This window comes from Clarias gariepinus, chromosome 8 (assembly GCF_024256425.1).
Source record: "Clarias gariepinus isolate MV-2021 ecotype Netherlands chromosome 8, CGAR_prim_01v2, whole genome shotgun sequence".
Lineage (NCBI taxonomy): Eukaryota > Metazoa > Chordata > Actinopteri > Siluriformes > Clariidae > Clarias > Clarias gariepinus.
Window position 1 is genome coordinate 9694386 of NC_071107.1, and position 23368 is coordinate 9717753.

The 23368-nt window shown below is 35.3% G+C and overlaps 1 protein-coding gene across 5 annotated transcripts in view; it reads left to right on the forward strand.

The window, feature by feature from the left end:
- Positions 1-23368, forward strand: part of blnk (B cell linker) — a 49112-nt gene that overhangs the window by 12239 nt on the left and 13505 nt on the right. For 2 of the 5 annotated variants that reach the window (XM_053502068.1, XM_053502069.1), the window contains exons 3-11: positions 378-424; positions 14601-14666; positions 15100-15156; positions 20466-20512; positions 20622-20662; positions 20748-20859; positions 22025-22125; positions 22302-22362; positions 23123-23152. In XM_053502068.1, coding sequence (XP_053358043.1) covers positions 378-424; positions 14601-14666; positions 15100-15156; positions 20466-20512; positions 20622-20662; positions 20748-20859; positions 22025-22125; positions 22302-22362; positions 23123-23152 — 562 coding nt within the window. Of the gene's footprint in view, positions 1-377; positions 425-12598; positions 12873-14600; positions 14667-15099; positions 15157-20465; positions 20513-20621; positions 20663-20747; positions 20860-22024; positions 22126-22301; positions 22363-23122; positions 23153-23368 lie in introns of those variants that run through there. The other 3 variants (XM_053502071.1, XM_053502070.1, XM_053502073.1) reach the window with 3 other exon arrangements.

Below are 23368 nucleotides of genomic sequence, written 5' to 3' on the forward strand. Positions count from 1 at the left end.
CCATCACACTTGTCTGGACCTTTGAGTCCTATGTACTGTATGTTGTCGCTACTGGATTTTACATAAATGTTACATTAAATGTCACTGGAAATGATAAAAGAGTGTGTTAGAAGCTAACAGCGAAGCACAATCTTTATCAATTTTTTTAGTTTGAGCTCACAGAAATTGTTTCTTTTATTAGACCTCAGTGTAAACACATGTTGTAAAATGTTCAGATTTTCAGAAATCGGAGCAGAAGACAACTATTAACTCAATCAATAAATTGGCAACAAAATGACTGAGCCCAGGGCAAATATGTAAAAATAAACAAAAAGCCTTGCAGGTCAAATGCAGGGTAATGTGATTACTACAAATCTTTTGTCCTTTTCCCCCCACAGAATCTCTCCGACAACGATCTGAGCAAGTTCAGCCTCATCCACCGCCCGTAAGATATGGTTTCGTTTCCTTCTTACTGCTACACATTAACATATTAACCTTCACAAATACACAAATTGACTTCCTTATTAACACAAATATGTTCAGAGACACTTTCACTCCATCTGGTCCACTAACACATCCTTCCACATTTTAAACCCTAAACCATTATTATTTATATGATTTACCACAAGCTGTGATGCAGTAGATCAGCAAATGAAAGAAGCGTCAGCCGAGTCATACTGTATCACGCTTTTTCTAGCAATTTTCCTTTATACAGACCCTTATACTGTATGTTTTCCCGATAATATACTGTACTGTATGTGCAGATGGATTCCCGAGGTCTATAAAGCATCCTGGGTTGCATGTTGGTGTGACAATATTATCTGGCCACACAAAAACTTACTCAACTGTGAAGAAGTGGTTTATCTGCTTCCCTTTTAATGCAGTTCATTTTATCTACCAATATGGAAAGCTCTGCCCTTACCACTAGTATTCAGGTCTTCTAGACTAGAGAAGGGTTTACACTTTCATGGAAATACTAAAGACTACTATAGAGAGGGACTATGATAGTTTGTTTGTTCGCTAGATGTTTACCATAGTTAGCTTCAGGTGACTCGTGTGACAGCTCAGTGTGTATACTGAGTGCCCCTTAAACGTCTCTGTGCTATAAAAGGAATGCAAGAGTGCATACGTCTTTCTATTAATTTTACAAGTGTTGTTTTTGTTTCCATCCTGAAATGCTGATCATATGCTACTTCACAATATTTGATGCGAATGTTGTCAAATTTGAAATATAATATATTTTTTCTAGGGTATCTGGGATGTTTGGCAAATGTGGTTTTATAATGTGTGTCATGAGAGAGGACAGAAGTGCATGTATTCTGAATGCGCTTTAATTGTGCATGAAAAATGAGAAGACAATTACCGAGAAATGATACTTAGCAAAATATGATACTGTTGAAACATTAAAAAGGAGAAATCACTAATCAAGGCATATAAGTATAATTTATGTAGTAAGTATACTAATAGCAATATACTACAACTTGTAGTACTGTGTACTTGTAAATGCACTATTTTAATACATCTTGGGACTAAATTGGCCCACTTTTCAGTTTATGAAAGTCTACTTTGAAGGATACAAATTATTTTTATGTGTGATATTATAATATTATTTTATATAAAGAATATTATATTATTTTACCCACCACTAAACCTACACTACCGTTCAAAAGTTTTAGAACACTTTTTAACTCCATGATGGTTCCTGATTTTTTTTTCTTTCTACATTGTAAAGGAATGCTGAAGGCGTCCAAAACATGCATTAATCTCCTTTGAACAGTTGATAGAGATGTTTCTGCTACTTCTGCTCTGTAAAGACTTCATAACGCCTCTAATCTGAGGTGCTGTTAATTGGTCATTTTTCAGACTGATAACTCTAAATGAACTTCTCGTCTGTGGCAGAGGTAGGTTTTGGTCTCGCCCTCCTGGGATGGCCTTCATGAGAGCTTCATTATGGTGCGTGACGGATTTTGCAAATGCCCTTGCCCAACTGTTCTTGCAAGAACTATTACAGAAAGCCTGACCTCTGTGTCTTAAAATAACAACTAACTGTTGTTTTTGTTGTTGTTACGTAATTACCTAATTCCATATGTGTTATTTTATAGTTTTAAAATTTGCACTATTGTTGTAGATTGTAGAAAATAAATTACTAAACAAAAACAAAGAAATTTGCAAGTATTCAAAAACTTTTGAACGGTAGTGTACATTTATTAATAAAGATTCTCATGAATCAGCCCAGTGCATTATACCACTCATGCAGTACTATGCAGCATTCAAAGTGGTACACTTGAACATTGAGTAAAACAGGAAATTAACAAAAGCAAATAACAACAGCTTTGCAGAGGCACGAGTAACCACACTTGCCTGTGCATGTTTCTTTGTGTACTAATGCATCTCAAAAAATAAGAATATTGTGGAAAAGGGTTTAATTTAACTAAAACAGTGAAACTGTCATATATTCAAGATTTATTAGATGTAAATCGAATAATTTAAGCCTTTTTTGTTTTTAATTCAACAATCATGGCTTCTTAAAATAAGAATCTTAAAATAATAGAATATTTTCTAAGATCAATCAAAAAAAGAAAAAAAAAGAATTTTCAATATAGAAATGTCTAACCCTTTGAACAGTATGTGCATTCATGCACTCAACACCTGATCAGGGTTTCACATCATCCTCTAGATGCCCCATAAAACACTCCATAGGGTATGTTAAGAGGATGAGGAGAAACACTTGAACCAACAATACAGATGAGCTGAAGGCTACTATCAAAGCAAACTGGCGAGTTGGCTGGTCAATCAAGCACGGTAATATACTGTAATGGTCAGCGAACCAGTTAGTGGTAGTTTTGGAACTGTGAGCGGGCCATGCTGGGAAAGAAAATTGGCATCTGCATAAAAGTTTTGGAATTCAATTATGAAAACCTTTTCACAATATTGTACTTTTTTGAGATGCAAAGTTGGAAGAACTGTCAGTAAAATCAGTCATATGTTTATTTGTTCCTGTGTTTGTTTATAACACCGTATACAGTAAATAAAAGATCAGGTTCAGTTCCACCCATGTACTATTCACTTTAAACTATTCCACCCATAACTACAAGATATGTATACTTGAACTTTAGACCACTTTTTTTATATATAGGCTGTGTGTGTGTGTGCGTGTATATATATATATATATATATATATATATATATATATATATATATATATATATGCTTACCCATTTAAAGGCTTAGCCACTACATATCAAATTTTTCACTCAATGAAAGTAAAATTTAAACAAAGGGACTTGTCATTGACGACTTGGCATTTTGCTCTTTGCTGCTTATACTGTAGCTATGAGTTTGAACACATTTACAGTTGCAATATTTGTGTAGACTTAGCATTATTTTAATGATGGCCCAGACAATAACTGAAGGTGGACAACAAAACATACAGTACATTCACACCTTACAGTACATTCACAGGTACAAAATAGTTCTGCATTTTGTTTATAGGTCTTATCTGCCTGTCATATTTACCTAATACTGGGATTGTTTATACAGCAGAAGCCATTTTGACTTTTTAAAACTCCAGTTTTACGACAGTGGGTCCTGCATCCCCTTGTGATGTTTATATAGGCATCAGGTTTAGGGAGTTTCCCAAGGGTCAAAAAGTGGCAACCAAGCAGTGACATGGCTCGAACCCCTGTCACTGTGATCAGCAACTTCAACCACCTGAACCGCACTGCCATTATAGAAACTTGCTGTCTAGAAAACTTACTGTTGCAAAAAAAATTATATTGGCATCCACTTTCCCATATGTTAAATGAATATCTCCTTACAGAAAAATACTTAGCTAAATAACAATCTTTTTTTAATGTTTATTATTAGGCTTGGAATAAAAATCTCTATAAATGTGCTGTTGCTATAGAAACAATTACAAGTACAGATACATTTTTGTAACCTTGCAGTCTAAATGTTTGAACTGCTGTTATAGAAAATTAATCAATGTGATTCAGGAATTCAACAGCACTGTTGTGTAATGTATTGTTTAGGTCAAAGAGCAAAAGAGAAATACTTCAACAGTTTCAGATAAGAGGGAGTCACAAATATTTACCATAGTTCTTGTCACTTAATCATTTTTTAATTTAAACTCTTCATGCTATTGAAGTCTATTTAGCTGCTAAAATTCAGTAAATTCAGTAGCCTATACTTATTAGTAAACTAATCTAATTTATACAGTATGACTCACTGAAAAAAGTCACAAAAAGCTAGAAAATGACCACTGATTTAAGTTTATTGTGTTGAGTTGTGTTCCTAAATTACTCCTTTTACCACAACTCAAGTTTTAGCTTAACAAGTGGTCTCTACAGCTCTTCAGCACAGCAGTAAGGGCCCTCAGCGAGCACACTGTAAAGTTTTTTTTTTTTTTTTGTAATTCAACAGGTTTATTACTTTAAAAGTTTTTTATTACTTTATTTACAATGAAGAGGTAAAATATCACTTATAACCGAATTTTGATACCACTTCGTTTGTACAAAGTGGTATCAGAATTCAGAATTCGGTTATAAGTGATATTGTACCTCTTCATTTTAAATAAAGTAATAAATATGGCATACAGTATATAACATATATATATATATATATATATATATATATATATATATATATATATATACAGACACTGTATATATTATATATGTATATGCTGTATGCCATACTGTATATATATATATATATATATATATATATATATAGGTATACAGGTGGTTGAATATATATATATATATATATATATATATATATATATATATATATATATATATATATATATATACAGACACTGTATATATTATATATATGTATATGCTGTATGCCATATATATATATATATATATATATATATATATATATAGGTATACAGGTGGTTGAATATATATATATATATATATATATATATATATATATATATATATATAGTCCTTTCACTGAATACTTTTTTACTCTTACTTGAGTAATATTTTAGATGGCTACTTTTTACCTCCACTTGAGTAATATTATTTCGAAGTACAGCTACTCTTACTTGAGTACATTTTTTGGCTACCCACCTCTGAGTATAGGCCAAAGTAAACTTTTCTGTATACTTGTCAGTTTAAGCCAAGTAAGTCAAAGAAAATATATTTTTGTTTAGTATATATCTGATACTTTAAATGCATGAAAAATCAGCTAAAGGAATACTGTTTTTAAAACAATTATACGATTAGCACACTTGAATGAACTTCTTTTTAGTAAGGTTTCTCACACTTGTAACTGCTCTGTATAATGACTGGAGCAATTTGGGACAAACAGCCTAAACAATCTACTACATTACTGAGTTAAATAACACATTAGGCAAAACTGAAAGTGCTACGGAGGCGGCAATGTTGTACTGGATCAGTATTTACTATGGCTCAGGGTTCTTTTTACCCCATCTTTCTCTTACATGTTAAGAGCTGACCATTTTAGTTTTAAGCTTCCTTAATTGAACAACACGGTTTTCTCTTGATATTTTCCAAAATTCCTCATATTAATTTTTAAGTTAAAGACTTACTCAGCATATAGTAATTTATAAAGTGTTTCTTAAATGTAAAATTTATTTATTTATAGTATTACTATAGTTTTTTAAAAAGGGCTTGTTTTTAGTGGAAATTGACAGTCTTCATCCTCCCCATCTTTTTGACCTTCAGGACAATCAGACTGATTTCAACATGCTCTGGAGGTTCCTTTTCTTCTTAACTAAAAAAGTACTTCCTCTTCTTAAACCATGAGACTTATTATGAAACTTAGTCCTCACACGCCTAAGATTAGCAACAGCTTAGCTTAAGGTCCTGATTTTACTTATGTCTAGTCCCCCTATTGCTGACACAATCCACACTATGACTACAGGAAAGTGTAGTTTACAATTTATGATACAGTAAACAAACACATTGTTTTTGTGAATCCATTACTTTTATATTCTACAGTAGTTTCATTATCGTGACTGTATCCTTTAAAAATGTTCATAGCAAATGCATCAAAAAACGATGCTGCCAGACATCACCGGCTGGTTGTCTGTATAAATTATAGCGTGAACAATCACACAGATGGTGTGCGGGCATGTTGCAGTGTTCAACACAGTGGCCATGCCTAAAACCTCCATTAGTTATTACGAAAATGAAAGCATTGTGGTAGGTGGCATGGTAATACAGCATGTAACTTTGGTGACTGAGGGCTGTGTGGAGTTTCTTTGCATGATCTCTCCATGTCTATATGTTTCCTCTGTTTCCTTTGGTTTCTTCCAACCTCCAAAAATCATGCCAGTAGGCTGATTGGCTACACCAAAATGTGTAAGTTGGTGTAGGAATATGCGCACACACAGGGCAATGGACCAGTATTTCAGTGTTTCTAGGACAGTTTAAAGACCCACCATGACTCTGACCTGGAAAAGGGATTTAGTAAATAAGAACGATTATGTAATTAGTTGTGCATTGGGTGCATTGCTTTACACGCTTCCCTTCTTACGCTGATGCGCTCAACACTCTGGATTAGATTCAGTCTTCACTCATCATCATCAGTCAAATCTTTATGTTCCCCAGCAAACTAATTGCCTTATGTATAAGTGATCTACATTTATGATGTTTTTACAACCATATTTTTTTCCCACAAAGGTGAAGCTTCAGTATTATCCCTGCAGGCATTAATAATGTGTTGGACAAACTTAAAATTCCAGGATTTATTTAAAATCTTTCAGCCAGGCAGTATATAAAATTAAAATGTAAACACATTACATGCCAAAAATTGCAGACTAAACTATTACAATCTTACCATCCTGACCAGATAGTTTCCCGACACCAGACAGGCAGAGTAGAATCATACAGGTTGGCAATTTGCATGGTTATCTATGTACCTATGACTTTCAGATCTGTTTCCTCTATCAGTCTTTATTGAAACTGTTTAATGAAAAAATGCATGAAAAAGTCTGACATCTATTTAATTTACATGCCCTTTTTCCTGTTACCCTGTTAGAAGCATGGAAAATCGGTTGTTTCAGTGATCAGACGCTAGATCTTCTAAATCCAAGAGAAGTGAAGCACTTTCATTACAAGGTTTTATTTAAGGAGTTAAATAAAGCGCTTTCAGGAAGACATGCAAAGTGTTAAGGGGAAACATGCTGAAGGTCAGAGATGAATATAGTCAGAATGACGCAGACTCTTACACCAACTATAGCTGGTTTCCACTCGACATGGTTTCCAAATACACGCTACGTGATGCAAGACTGAGACATTTTACCTGAGTCTGCAGAATACACATATTTAAAATGACAATGTCATATTTATAATTAATTACAATATAAACTCTTAAATGATGTACAGTATGCCCCGGGTGAGAAGAGCAACATTTATTTTTCATCATTGATATTCTAACAGCACTGATACTACTGTATATAAACAACTTTTATTTTGTTACAGTAACATTTTTAAGGGATCGAGATGGATTTCTGACATAAGTTTCTAAATGGATTTATTTATTTTTATTTTTATTTTTTCTAAATAATTTTTACACTGCATCCTGAAACTTGTGTGGATTTAAACAAGGACGTTAATACAGCGGCATGAATAATATGCTTCATAAACGCATTTAGCGAGTACTGAGTATATGTTATTTCTGCATATGATCAATAAACATGTGATTCAATAAAAACAGGAAGAGTGCCATTGGCAAATACATCAAGCAGTGTGATTCAAACTTCTCATTTATTATCAGTAATGGGGTCAAATTCAAATGACAATAATGATTCATTGTCACAGATTTACCAGCTGGCAACAGGAACAAAAGATTTTATTACTCCTTTATATATATATATATATAATAATTTTATAATAGGCAATAGTGTAGACATTTAGGAAATGAAAATTCATATATATGAATATATAAAATTCCTAAATGATCCCACTCATGCATAGTGTCCACTGTACAGTACAAGCCTCTGGAGGCAGTGTTATGATCTAGGGTTGCTTCAGTTGGACCAGCTGATGACCTAAATGTACTCCATGACCAGGTTATCACATAAATAGAGGAATCATTTTCACACATGAACGGGGCCCCAGACTTGTGTGCAGTAATCAAAGCTAAACTTTGATTGAATGAAATCACAGAGTATGTAACCTTTTCTGACCAGGAAGTGTGTATGCATATACACACTTCATAGACAAATATTAGGGAAGTTAGATTTTGACATGCGGAACAATGTTGCCATGGAGGCGCAATATGTCATGCTGTGCAAGCAAAATGTGTGAACTAATTCCACTTTTGGTTGTGCAATATGCTAGGCTCCTAGCAAATGCTAAGTATAGTCGCATAAATATGCTAATAGGGCTCTGTTGACATACTGTGACCTGGCAACAGAATGTATGGCTTATAATAAAATGATGTAAAGGGAACCAATGATGCAAAATTTACCTTTTAGTCATTTATGTCATCAGATGAGTCTCTAGTGTGCATGTGCAAAAAAAATTCGCTGCTTTCTTTTCACGTTTTTCCATTTTTTGTAATGTGCACAGTTTTACCAGCCCAATTAGATTTTGCACATATGTGACATCATATAGGTTTTACCTTCTACTGGTTTCTTGCTTTGCTTTGCTTTGCTGTTCTCTAGTTGGGTGTGGCTCAGCAGTAGCTCTTTTACATTATGAAATAACTAAGGGATATTTCATAATGTAAAAGTGGAGTGTCGCTTAGTATTTAAATGATGGTAAACTTCGAAATGCTGTTGTTGATCATCATATCTACCGTATTGTATCATCACCTTTGCGACTTCTCCTCACCTGAGGTATTCAGGAGATAAACATTACCGACTTTAAACACAGTATGAACCATCAAGAAAGCACCTGGCTTATCATAGAATCCTAAAATAAAACTGCAACAAATGTAAGACTATTCCATTAGGTCTGTTGATCCTTAAAACTTTTACTGGTGTGTTGACCACAGTGTGTTAACTCTTGTGGCTGCATCATGCACTTATGTGAATTGCCATTAGCTGCCTTTGTACAATATTTGATTGATCACAAACAGTGTTGGGTGTAACACACTACAAAGTAACACGTTTCAAAGTACTTGGATTATTTTTTTGATGTAATAAGTAATCTAACGCATTAGGTTCACCATTTAAGTACTCATTGGTTATTTAGTTATATTTTCAAAAATGTAATCTGTTATTCAGACAATTTATGTAATCCGTGAGCCAGACAGCAGTGATTCCGTTAGTGTGTGTGTGTGTGTGTGTGTGTGTGTGTGTGTGTGTGTGAAAGTTATCCTGCAAACCCCGCCCCCGATAACCCCCACTCCCACCCCCACTCTGTTATTCCAGCTGTTATACCCCTATCTCACCCATGCGGTGTGACTCGCGGTGATAGGCTGTGAGCCGCCGTGAGTGACCGCCTGACCTTCCGCAAAGTTCTGCAAGGTCTGCGAGGACAGACGCGCGGAAAGAGGGAAAAAAATTAATCACAGCACCAAAACCCGCAGTGAATCATGCTGAACCGTACTTACGGTCACCGCGCGAAACCATGTAGATGAGATAGGGGTATTAGTAGTTAACAGATTATGGAACAAACTTTGCGCAGTAACGATGATAGAATATTTATAAAGGTCTTGGAGTTTTCGTTATCTGCAATGGTAAAGTACTCTAACAAGTTACTTTTATCAGAAAGTAACGACCGTAATGTAACTGATTACTTTTTAATGACAGTAATTTTGCCCCCTAACACTGATCACACACACAATAAACATTTTAAATATGCCAGCTCAGATCACCAGAACCCATCACCAACAAAGTGTCGTGATCTGATAGATCTAATAGATTTTTCATTTATTGATCTTCTATACTGCTTATCCATGCCTCTGTGGGCCTGGAGCCTATCCCAGGAGACTTTTGGCATGTGGCAGGGTACACACACCCTGTACAGGGTGCCAATCCATCGCAAGGCACATGCACTCACTCACTTACACACAATTTTTGAGAACGCCAATTAACCTAACCTGCATGTCTTTGGATTGTGGGAGGAAAGTGGAGCACCTGGAGGAAACCCACAAAGCGCAGGAAGAACTAAGCAAACTCCCTGCACACAGACCTGAGGTGGAAGTCAAACTCTCGACCCTGAAGGTGCGAGGCCACAGTGCTAACCACTACACAATCAGATAGTTTTAAAAGTCAAAGCTCTTGCTTCTCTTGCGTATTTAAAAGACATTCTCCACACTAACAGTATTTAAACTTTCTGAGGTCCTTATCAAGGTTTACTCTCTGTACCACAGTTCAATCTTCGCACTATACAGTAGGGACCAGGGCCTTCTCTAATAGTGCACCAAAGCTTTGAAACGTACTTCCCCAATACATGTCCTCACTTCACACTGGTACTAAATTTAAAACTGCTTTTAAGAAATCTGCTTTTAAGAAAAGTCGGCCTATGCACTTCGAACTGCATTTAACCATGTTTTAATTATTGTTTTATATAGTTGTGCTATCATGTCTTGCTTATATCTTGCAAGTTATAATAATAGTAATTATAATGATTATATATGCTGTATATATATAACAGTTAAAATACTGAACATTTACTGACTTTATGTGCTTTAAAATATTTTCAAATAGGTTTTAAATAATAACAGTTCCCAGAGCAGTATCAGACTTTTATACTCCACTGTATGACCAGGAATGTGACAGAATATCATTCAATACTGGCTCATTAAACACCGTTACCTCCTTGGTGCTCGGGCCTGCCAATTGCTTCTCTCAGTTATATAACATTAAGGTTTCTATAGTAACAGCTATTTCATAGGAACTTGCCTGGCTCCTATTTCACATAATCTGACATAAACAAAACAGATAATCTAACATAATAACCAGGTTGTTCTGGTGGAGCATGCAGTGGAAGGCAAAGGCAAAGCCATTCCCTTAGATTTTTTTGTGATTTTCTTACAGATTTAACAGAAAAAAAAGTGTGATTTTTGGTTTCTCGTTAATGGAATGTCTATGTTTTTTACTTTAAGACAAATGAGGAAACAACTGTGTACTAACCTATTTGTATATTGAAATTGTGCAAGTTCTCCCACTTAAAAAGATAAGAGAGGGCTGTCATTTTTATCATAAGTATACTATGAGACACAAAATAAGAAGAAAAATCCAGAAAATCACAGTGTAGGATTTTTTTTAAAGAATTTATTAGCAAATTATGGTGGAAAATAAGTATTTGGTCAATAACAAAATTTTATCTCAATACTTTGTTATATACCCTTTGTTGGCAATGACAGAGGTCAAACATTTTCTGTAAGTTTTCACACACTGTTGCTGGTATTTTGGCCCATTCTTGTTGATGTTTTGGGGCTGTCGCTGGGCAACACGGACATTCAACTCCCTCCAAAGATTTTCTATGGGGTTGAGATCTGGAGACTGGCTAGGCACTGTAGCCAGTCCGGGCAGTGTTATGAGATCATCGTCAAGCTGAAAGACCCAGCCACGTTTCATCTTCAATGCCCTTGCTGATGGAAAGAGGTTTTCACTCAAAATCTCATGATACTTGGCCCCATTCATTCTTTCCTTTACACGGATCAGTTGTCCTGGTCCCTTAGCAGGAAAACAGCATTAATACAGGTAACAAGTGGAGGACAGAGGAGCCTCTTAAAGAAGTTGTTACAGGCCTGTAAGAGCCAGAAATCTTGCTTGTTTGTAGGTGACTAAATACTTTTTTTGCAAATAAATTCATAAAAAATCCTACAATGTGATTTTCAGTTTTTTCTTTCTTATTTTGTCTCTCATAGTGTTTTGCCCCACTGTATCTTCTGGCAGTCGTACAACAAGTGATGATAAAACAAAGTATGCTATGTCATTCCGTACTGAATTAAAAAATCAAACCCATTGGAAAACTAAAGCAATTTAATTGAGCAATTTACTGAAATATTCTCAAATATTTCTTTAAGGTGGTAACAGGATCTCCCCTCTTTATTGGGCTGCATTACTTAACTCAGAGTTCTGACTTAATCCTTGCTTTGTACGTCCATTGTAGTAAAAGAGGCTAACTTGATATCTTGGCCACCATTTTATTCTTGCTTGAAGAGGTCATGTCATGCACTGCAAGTGTTCTTTTAATTCCCAGAAATAAGATTGCTGTTAAACGTGAGTGTGGAAGTGTTGTGTGGACAGAGTCTATTGTTCTGTATTAGCCACATCCGAAAAAACGTCCGTCTTTTGATTTTAGAAAAAAAAGCTTTTTTTATGTTGGAAAGAGAAAAAAAAAAAAGTCCAAAAAGTCCACTGCCCAACAGGCAGATTTATATAAACCTTATGTTTAATTAAGATCACCAGGTTATTTGTATTATAAGAGCAACCTACAGTATGTTTATATTTTTAATAAACATGAGGATAAAAATCGAATGATCTTTTCATATGTGATGCATTTTTTCTTTCTTTTATATACAGTACACTGTACAACCCCACACACATCATTTTCATATGTGATGCAGTTTATTGCTGTTTTTTACTACAATGCACAGTCACAATAGGTGTATATTGTTAATCTGTTCACACACTGGCGTCTTTATTTATTTATTCTGTATAGTGATAGTAGTTTGTGTGTTATCTGAAAATGATATGATGCTTGTGTTTATCAACACACATGGTCAATAAATAGGATTCTAAAGAAAGAAAGAAGAAAAGGAAGAAGAGAGTAAAAGAATAAAGGAATAAAGGAAAAAAACGAAACCACACTGCATTAGTGGGATGTCCAACCCTTGGCTTATTGCCCATTCCTTCACAGCATTAGTTTAGAGAACACACACATCCTCATTCTCTCATACAGCATGGAGAAACTGAGCAAGATCACTGAGCCGGCTAGTGAGAAACTTCGGTAAGAAATATATTTAAAGAACACTTTTGTAGCTGTTGGTTGTGTGTGTGTAGTGTTCATCATAAGGTTAATGAAAAGAAAAAACATTCTTAATTTTAAGGAAGCTAAAAGTTAATCAGTTAAGATTATTATGGTGCAAGTTGTGTTTGTGATTAGTTTATTTTTGGTAATTACACTATTGGAACAGAACATAGCTTTAGTTGAATTACATGTCCAGAAAAGTTCTTTTCTTTAAATTTCGTACTGTACTCGATTGTTGAGTTTAGAATTGAGCTACGTATTGGTGTGGTGTGTGTCATTAAAGTTCGCGCTGATGAAAGGATTCAAGAGATTTCTTGTAATGGTAACTAAACATTTATAACTCACGCTGATAGTTATAAATGTTGATGCCTATGTGCTGTAAGTGTTTTAGCACTTGATGAAAGATACAGTATGACAATAATGCTATCAAAAGAATCATCTCGCAGAGAGCGTGTGTTTCATAATCTCCTGTGGTTTTTAGCATGTTCTATTGAAATGCAGTTAAAGTCTATTTTTAAAATCTTTCTTAATTGTGCTTTGTTTAGTGAGTTTGTGAGAGACAGCAGACTAAGCAAAACTGTAATCTTATTAATTATACGTCTCAAGTCGCTCACACTCTCATCTCCGCTACCACTGACACACCAAAGACATCCATGTTCACAAGTGACAAGACTTTGTCAATATGGTGTGTTTATTACCCTTTAAGCAAAGTGAAAAGATTGGTTTTTGCATTTTTAGAAATATAAGAGTGTGCCTTGCATGTTTAAGTTGCCGGTCAGCCATAACATTAACACTATACAGTAAGACATTAATAAATATTAACATTGATTATGAATTAATTATTGAAATACCAGTGAACTGGTTACAGGTTTACTCAAGGCATACCCAAGGCTTACTCATGCTCATGGGTAATAAAGGCTAGCCTGTCCAGAAAAGCCAATGCAGCACAAATAACAGATGTTCCGTTTACGATAGAAAGGCATCAGAACATCTAATGCTCAAGACCTTGCAGGCAAAGAGCGCGAGACCTCGGACTTAGCCTCCAAATTCCCTAGATCCCAATTTACTGGAGCACCCATAGAATTCTCTGGACAAACAAACCCAATCCATGGAAACGCAACCCCACAATCTACAGGATCTGCTGCAAATAGTATAACGCTAGACACCACAGGACACCTGCAGATGGTTTGTAGAATCATGCGCTGAGGGGCTAGTGCTGCCCCAGTGACACACAGGGAGGCTACACATTACCGGGCTTAATGGTTTGCATTGCAATGTTATGGATGATCGTTATATAAGACGTAAATGAGATATTTGTTCCAAGTATGCTTTATTTACTTTTGGTGTGTCCATCACATTGAAACGGAAAATGAATGATGTTCCTAAGTTTATTTAAGCCCAACGAACATAACTCTGTTCTGTGAAATGACAGCAAACAATCACCCACTAAAACAGAACTAGCATGGATTTAACCAGCTTATGAACAGCAAAAATGCTATATATACTGTATATACCCAAATACTATAAACTGGAATATCTACTCATAATGTGAATTTCACTTTACTGAATAATGTTTCCCCCCTCGTGTCCCCCATGTGCTGCAAACAGAGTTTTCTATCTTTGACTATCGTGCAGACATGTACGCTGTGGGTGGATGTTTGATATGCAAACGACTTTGTTTAATCTCACTGTTCTTTTGTATTGCAGGCAAATCCAAAAAATAGTTCAGGACATCAAAAAGAATGATGACAGCATTCTCAATCGCTTAAAACGGTACGTTTGCATTGGTTCTACGTCGAGCATGATACATTTGTTTTACAAATTATAATGGAAGATACATATGCATATTTAATATGCAGTTGTATTACATATTCTTTATGGGGAGAGGAAATAATGTGGAACCATGAACCATTGGTTAGGTAATGAAAGTAAATGCAAAACAAATATAGTAGCTTTTTAAGTGCAGTTAAGAGAGAGAGAGAGGGAGAGAGAGAGAGACTGTGAGAAACATCTGTAATGAGATCTGTATCAGTTCCTCTAACAGATTGGTCCCAACAGAAACTATGGTTGCGTGAAAAGAAATGTACCAGAGCATTCAGCTGTGACCTATTAGTTGTAGGGGAAAATGTGTTGGCTTAAACTAAACTAGTGACAAAAACTAAAGTAATGATATGATGTGGTGGGTTTTTTGTTCCATTTGTTTCAGGTTCCAAACTGAACAGACAGCGAACATTCTCAAAACAGGCAGAAATACACTAGACAGGTATGACAAACTCCAAGTGTTGCACATTCAGCTGAACTACTGACCAGTGTGTAATTAGGCATGCCTGGAGTTGTCATAAGCTATATTTTATACTAAGCTAGGCTCACAGAATTGCTACGTGATGTGCATGGTGATCTAGGAATGGAGGATTTCTGCCCATAATTCATTTTTTTTATGAAACCTTTGCTTTCATAAAACATTCTAGCAAATATACTTTACCAAAACATATATATCTTTTTTTGTGTCCACTTTAACAAATGCAACACTAAATGGCATCAGTCTGTCTTAAATCCCTGTATGAGATTAAGCCATTATAAAGCTATATGCAAATCTAAAATAGACTTAACCAGTAATCAGTTAAATTTTTACTGAGATACTGATTGTCTTAATACTTCTGTTCCCTTACATCATTATGAAAGCGAAGAAGAGGACTTACAGTGGTGACCAAAATAGTGAGACAAACATAAAATTCAACGTTTTATTGACATTCTCAAATTACTAAAATAATGACAAACAATATTTAGTACTGACGGCTTTATTTCCCAAAGCCTGCTGGATCCGACTGGGCATAGAGTCAAGAAGACGTCTGCAGTACTCTGCTGTCACTTGATCAATCCATGCCTGCTTGATTGCTTCCAGAAGATCGTGCATGGAGATTTGCCATAGACGTTTACAGTTTATTTAAGAATTCCCTAGTATTAGGCACTTTTCTGCAGAGATAGACTTCAGAACGTAAAAGTCCTGCCACATGTACATTCTATTCATTAAATAAACCAGCTGATTCTAACAAGCTCAACTCTTTAGCCAGACAGGCTTGAACAAGTTAGTGACATCACTTATTTTGAGCACAGGGAGAACTATAATTAAGCGACATCACATGAGAGAGAGTGCCGTTGTGAAGAATATCAGCACAGCTGTGATGTGTGAGGGCACAGCCCGAGTGCCCAAAGCATCATAGCCATCTACAACAGCATGGCCTCAAGTGTGGGATTGCTTTTATACTACACTTTCACAAACACCATTTATTATGAACAGGTTATGATTTGTTATTTTTTTCTCCACCAACACCAGAGGTGGGTGGTAACGACTTACGTTTACTCCATTACATTTATTTAACTAACTTTTTGAACATTTTTAATTTTACTTGAGTAAAAGATTGAGAGTTCCGAATAAGAAACTTACTCCGCTATATTCTATATATATCGCTATATTTTGATTCTACAAAGTCAAATTCCATACAAACTTAAATAATTATTTTGATTGTGTAAAGCTACTTTGGGACAATACTAATTGTTAAAAGCGCTAAAGAAATAAAATTGAATTGAATTGAATTGAATTGAATATTCGGCTACACTCATTACTTTTCTAATCTAATACTTTTTCTAAGCCGGTGGATGTACCACGTGACTGTCTTCCACCAATCAGACGTAGCAAAAATAATCACATGACTCCGTTTGACCAATCAGCCGCAGTAACACTAACCACATAAAGTCATATCTTCAGCCGTGGTAGACAGCGAAGGAAACATGTCACGGTTAATTAAGATGTTTTTTTTGTTTTTTTTAAATGTTGCAATGTTAACATAAACAATTAGCAAATAAGCTAGAGGCTAAAAATATAAGTGTCTCACATTTGTTCTAATGGACACAGTTTATAATAAAGCGAGACCTCTGTTACATGTTTTAGTGTTATTTTCCATCTGCTGAGTCATTTGGAGGGCAACTGAATATACAGTATATCTTACACGGGAAATAGTTTACACTGTTCAAACATACATATGTTACCTACAGTAGGTATTTGTTTCAAAAGCTTTATATTATGAAAAAAGGGAGATTAGGAAATTTATGTTTCTTGTTCCTTAATTTGCTATTTAGTAAAAGTAGATTTATTCATTTATTTTTATTTAATTTCTTTTGTTTATTTTATTATTTGGAAATGTCAGAATTTCTACATTATTTTATCATTTTTTATTTATTTATTTTAACAGACATAACAATGAAGCAGCCACTCAGTACTTGAGTAGTCTTTTCACAAAATCATTTTTACTCTTTACTAATATTTTGGATGAATATTAGTATTAGTATCGGATAATATTACTCAAATAGATGTACTTTTTAAGTACAGCTATTAAGCTGTTAAGTACAGATACTCTTACTTGAGTAAAATTTTTGGCTGGATTTTGATGGAAATGATGAAGGTGTTCTTCACACCTTTTGCGGCAATTTTTTGGCTGACTTTTTAGCTGACAATTTTTTAAGATAGTCTGATAAGATTTCACCACATGCTTCCCGGAGCATCTCCCACAAGATGGATTGGCTTGATGGAGTCTTCCTCCATAGAGTACCATTAGTTAGTTAGTGTAATTAACAATTAATTAACTTTTGCTTTGCAAAAATGTCTAAACAGTACTTTTCCACCAAACATGGATTGTATACAAATATTATATCTTTGCTTTTTATTATATTTAATATTATGAGTTATTTTCTACACAAGGCTCAGTCTGTATTTATATAAGTTAGGGTAAGAAATAGGTTAAACTTGCATTATGAGAAATGATATCATCTAAACACATGGTGATATACAGTATACTCACAGTGTTATTGATGATGCTTCCCACATCAATAAAATTAAACTGCAGATGTGTTTTGAATTTGATTTCTGTGGAATACATTAAATGTACATCAGTAGAACTGACTAACTTACAGATGTCTTTAGAAAGGAACATTGAACTGTTTAGGGTTAAGCGACAATAGAGATTGAGAGATAGAGCTATAATTGTATGTCAGTAAAGAAGCAGCATATTATGTAACAGACCACATTTCAGAAAAAAAAAGAAAAAAAGAAAGAAAGCACAATAAGGCTGCTGGGTTTTGCATGTGACACATTGTCCAAGTTTCTCAGTATTGTTTCCCCAAATGACTTACTTTAGTTAGCTTTAGTTTAGTTTTAACTTTAGAACTATTTAACTTCATTATCATAAAGCATCTTTGGTTTAAAGATTTATTTGCAAAGATTTTGTCGCAAGTTATTACAGTATACTGTATCTGCAAAAAAAAAAGCAATTCATTTCAGAGAAAAAACTGCATGTAGAGAATTTCCAAGTCCCATCAACGGCTTTCCCACACTGCCACATGTATTAATTGTGCACCAGTCACATGTCCTTGCTGGTTTTGTTGGTCTGCAAGCAGAAGTGCTGAACTATACTCAGTGGGCGGGTTCAGTGTACGGCGGGACAACTTCTTCATTCTTCCATAAGGAATTTTGTGTGAAAAGGAATACAATAGTACACTGGTCATTAATTATTTAAATATATTTTCTTTTTTTTCTTTTTTTTCTTTTTTTTTCTTTTTATTAAAATGTTGTATCTGGTGTTTTAAGGGAATTACATCAGTCACTTTTTTACTGTGATGTGTTTGCTACTAGTTTGGTAGACTTCTCTTTTGGTTGCTTTGCTTTGTATTGGAAGAGGAAATAGCAAACGGTTAAGGAAACTCCCACTCGGTTAAATCTTGTTGATAATATAATGGTCTGAGTGTACAAATGAAAGAAGCTTTATTCAAGTAAACCAATGTCTCATTTTGATTTAGCATATATATACTGTACAGTACATCCATACGTTTTTTTTGTTTGTTTTGTTTGTTTTTTTATAAACGTCATATCTCAGGAATGCCTTAAAGCATTTTATTTAAATTTGATACAAATGTTCAATGGCCCAGAAGGATAAACTAATTAGATTTTGTGGGAGATGGGTGTCAAGAGTCAAAGGTCAAGGTCACTGTGACCTTGCGACCATCCTATCAGTTTGAATGCAATATCTCAGTAATGACTTTAGAGAATTTGTTAAAATTGCCAAAGATGTCCACTTGGACACAAGGATGAACTGCTTAGATTTTGGTGGTCGAAGGTCAAGGTCACTGTCACCTTGCATCTGTCCCATACATTTGAGCACAATATCGCAGGAATGCCTTTAGGGTATTTTTTCAGAGTAAAATTGGCACAAATGTACACTAACATCCACTTTGAGTCAAGGACAAACTGAGTACAGATTACTGAGTTAAAAATAATTCAGAAGTCGAGGTCACTGTTTATTTACTCAGGTCTTGTGAATGCGAAAATAAAAAATCGATCTAAAGTCAAGGTCACTGTAACGACATATAAATCCCATTCTTGTGAATGTTATATTTAAGGACCGCCTTATTTTCAGCAGCCTTGTGACTCACGGTGTTACTTTTGTTGTTGTCTAATTGTCTACACTGTTATTTGTAGTATATCTAATTTGATATTGATGTGGACCTCATGGCTCCTGTACACGCGAACCCTTTTCATTTCCTCTTCCTGGATGACAGGATAAAAGGCCTTCTTTCCCTCTCATAATGCACCACAACCTCATTGCTCATGCTGATACAGTATTTAGCAAAAGTAATGAGTCTGTGCAATATAACAGATCTCTCTATCAGACCTCTGTACTCTTTAAAAAATACTCTTTAACTGATGCATATGTACAGGAGTGAAGACTTTGACTGTGTATACGCATGCATGTTCACTCCAACTTCACTGGTTGAGGAGGCATACAACAACAAGGCAGTAATTGTAGTTACAGTATACCCATGTTAGCAATGAAAACCACAAAAAAAAAATCCCCACCCTGAATCACACTAGAATTGAATGAGTTTATATTCTATATAGCAGTTCACACTGGTAAGGGTTACTGTGTCTTTTTTTTTTTTTTTCGAGAATTAAACAACATCACAAGCAACAGGAAAAACAGGATTTTAAATCTCTAGGGGAGACCAGTTATCAACTTGATTGATGTAACTGTGGTTGAGGAAATGTAGGAGCCGTAATTATCAGACTATTCTAGCAGTACTGGCATTCCCCCTGCTGGCTTAATGTTCAGTGTTTCCAGGTGCACAGCGTAGGGTTCAAATCCATCCATCCATCCATCCATCATCTATACTGCTTATCCAATGTATGTTCATGGCGGGCCTGGTGTCCATCCTAGAGCACAAGGTGGGGTGCATCCTGAATGTAGAGGTCATGTATGTTTTGTTGTTGTTGTTTTTTTTTTTTTTTTATGCTGGCCAGAAATTTACAGCATTAATACAAGTTCTGAAAAAAAAAAACATATTTAATGTAGTGCTACTCCTTTTCAAGTGTTTGATATAATACTTGTGATGATGATGATTTGTGATGAAGTCATTTCCTTTAGAATTAAATTTTCGAGAGATAAAATTGTGGCTTATATGTTTGTGAATAAAGAGACAGGAAACACTCTTTAATGCACACTGCTTGACTGTTCTCTTTGTCAGACTAAAAAACAAAGGACCTCCAAAAGTACCTGCAAGAGACTACCCTGGTAAGTGCCTTTGACGGTTCTATTAAAGTCGATTATGTGTTTATTACAGTATGTGTATACTGTAATAAACAATATATACTGATCACGTTCCTCTTCTCTCTTTATTCAGGTGATACCCAGGAGTCAGAACAGTCGTCTGATTCTGAATTCGTAAGTAACTCGTCAGGTTTGGTTTTTTATGCATTTCTTTGATATATATATATATAGTTAATGCCTAACTAATTCTGTCTTGCAGGACAGTGATGTGTATGAAGAACCACAGGCTGATTACAACTATGAGCCTCCTCCTTGTGAGAGAGTCTTCACTCCTCCCCGAGTGATCAAGTACACAGGAGGAGACTACTTGGGTAAATTTCTTCTTGCTATTTTTTATGATCCCGAACTACTTCATGCAGGTTGTCTGTGTCTTGTGTTTAAAAAAACAGAGGAAATATGACTTTTAGTCACTAAGCCATTACATCATAAATGACATTGCTCCAGACAAATGTATGGATATTGCATAATATACTGTACAGACTGCAGAAATTTAGGCGGAACATGACAAACTTAAAATTCCATCGAAACACTAACAGCTCAGGGTCAAACCACCGATTCTGATAGGAGTCTACAGTACATGGAACAATATACAGTGCATGGACAAAAAAGTGTACTTTTTCAGTTAATATTAATCTGGTTAACTGCTTCCGCTTCGTTTTTAGTTTATAAAAATGGCGTTTAATATGGTGGCTGGACAGATCATGTAGACAGGATACACTTTACTGTTAAATAAGTTTAAAAAAAAACTACATTTCTTACAATTAAAGCAATGTGACGCAATAGATTTTCAAGTATTCTCAAATTAAAAAGTTTCGTTCACCTTGCTTAACTTTTTATTGTTAGTCCAAAACAATTTGGTCAAAAAGAACAAGAATTCAAAATGTTAAACAATCACCTTAATGATTGAACTCACATGATAATGACATGCTTTTTCATCTGGCGTGTATGAGTTTGAATCCCAGCTGAGCAGATGGGTTGCATGTTTAGGGTGGGACTACAGTACAGTATGTGGCATGTTTGCACTCTAATGTTGATCGTAGAAACACTACCCAGTCGTGGGTTCAGGCGGATGTGGGTGAAGAGTGCTGTTGACAAAATGATAATGGAAGATTCTTGTTTTGTTTGACCTAATTGTTTTTTACTAACAGTGGGAAGTACAGTAATGTGAACAAAGCTACTGTATTCAAGAATTTGAGTTCAAACAGTAAGATCAAAGATTTTGGTCAAAATCCACTTAATTTTTTTATTTTATTTTTGAGTTTTTCTTTTTATTAGTATTATTGCAGTGTTGTTCCTCTTCTAGAATCCTGTGTTGTCATAGTCATTCACCAGTTTGGAGATGAGAACTTCATGAGAACTTCATGAGAACTATCATACACATGTTGCCATAACACAAACTGCCCCTGCAGCTGCATTTAGTCAGTGAACTCGATCAAACTAGAACTTCCTGTTTATTCAGTCGCTTCTCTTTTACAGACTCACGTCCTAGTCGACAAACACAACCTAAACCGATGAAGCCCTTCCTTCCAACCAAACCACCAATTCCAGAGAAGCCTAAACAAGCAGCAAAGTATGATGTAAGTGAAGTGTTGCTTTACAGTTCACTGACAGTCAACACTGTCCACACTGGCCTTGAAATGCTCACGCTCTTTTATTGTAGTTTTTATTGTACGCATCATAAACACAGTTATTAAACATTAACCTATCCTGAAAATGATACCAAATTCTTTTGTTTTTCTTTCTTTCCTTGCAGGAGGACTATATTGATCCTGAGGATGGCACAGATGATAACTATATTGACCCTTCTGAAAAAGGTTAGAAATAAAATGACATTGTATTTAAGCCAGTACAAGCAATCAATCTATAAAATGACAGAACATCCAAGTTCCAGACATGATTATTTTTCAGACAGTTCAATCTCACAAGCTCTCACTCATCATCTATACCGCTTTACATTTAGGCATTTAGCAAACGCTCTTATCCAGAGTGACTTACGTTTTTATCTCATTATACATCTGAGCAGTTGAGGGTTAAGGGCCTTGCTCAAGGGCCCAACAGTGGCAACTTGGTGGTTGTGGGGTTTGAACCTGGGATTTTCCGAACCATAGTCCAATGCCTTAACCACTGAGCTACCCCTGGCTTTATCCTGCATGCAGGGTCGCAGGGGGTTCTGGAGCTCTGGAGAGGGTGCCAATCCATCACAGTGCACACACACATACTCATTCACACACTACGGGCAATTTGGAAATGCCAATTAGCCTTATCTGCATGTATTTTGACTGTGGGAGGAAACCGGAGAACCTGAAGCAGAAAATCTACCAAGCACAGGGAGAACATACAAACTCCATGCACACAGACCCGAGACCCAGGGAATCGAACCCTCACCATGGAGGTGCAAGGCGCCAGTGCTAACCATTAAGCCAACATGCTGCCAAAATTCAATTTAAAACATTTAAATATGCTGTAAATGTAACGTTCATTTCACTGTGGTTTTAATACCTTGTAATAGCTCTGCATTTAAATCTCTCTACCTTAATAAACATTATTATTTTGTGTGTTTCTTTCCCCTCGTAGATCATCAAGAAATTCGATCATACAGTCCAGGTATGCTGTTATTTATAACCCAGTAATTTGTAAAAATCTATTTGATTGTGCATCAGTTGATTATAAACAAACAAACAAAAATTGATGCAATTTTTAATGGAGCAGATGATAGTAAGGCTTAAAATTGGAATAAACCAACCAGAGCATCTCTGTTGAAATCATTTGTTTGGTAGACTGTTCAAAAGTAAGCATGCACTACTGTGCTTAGCATTGTTA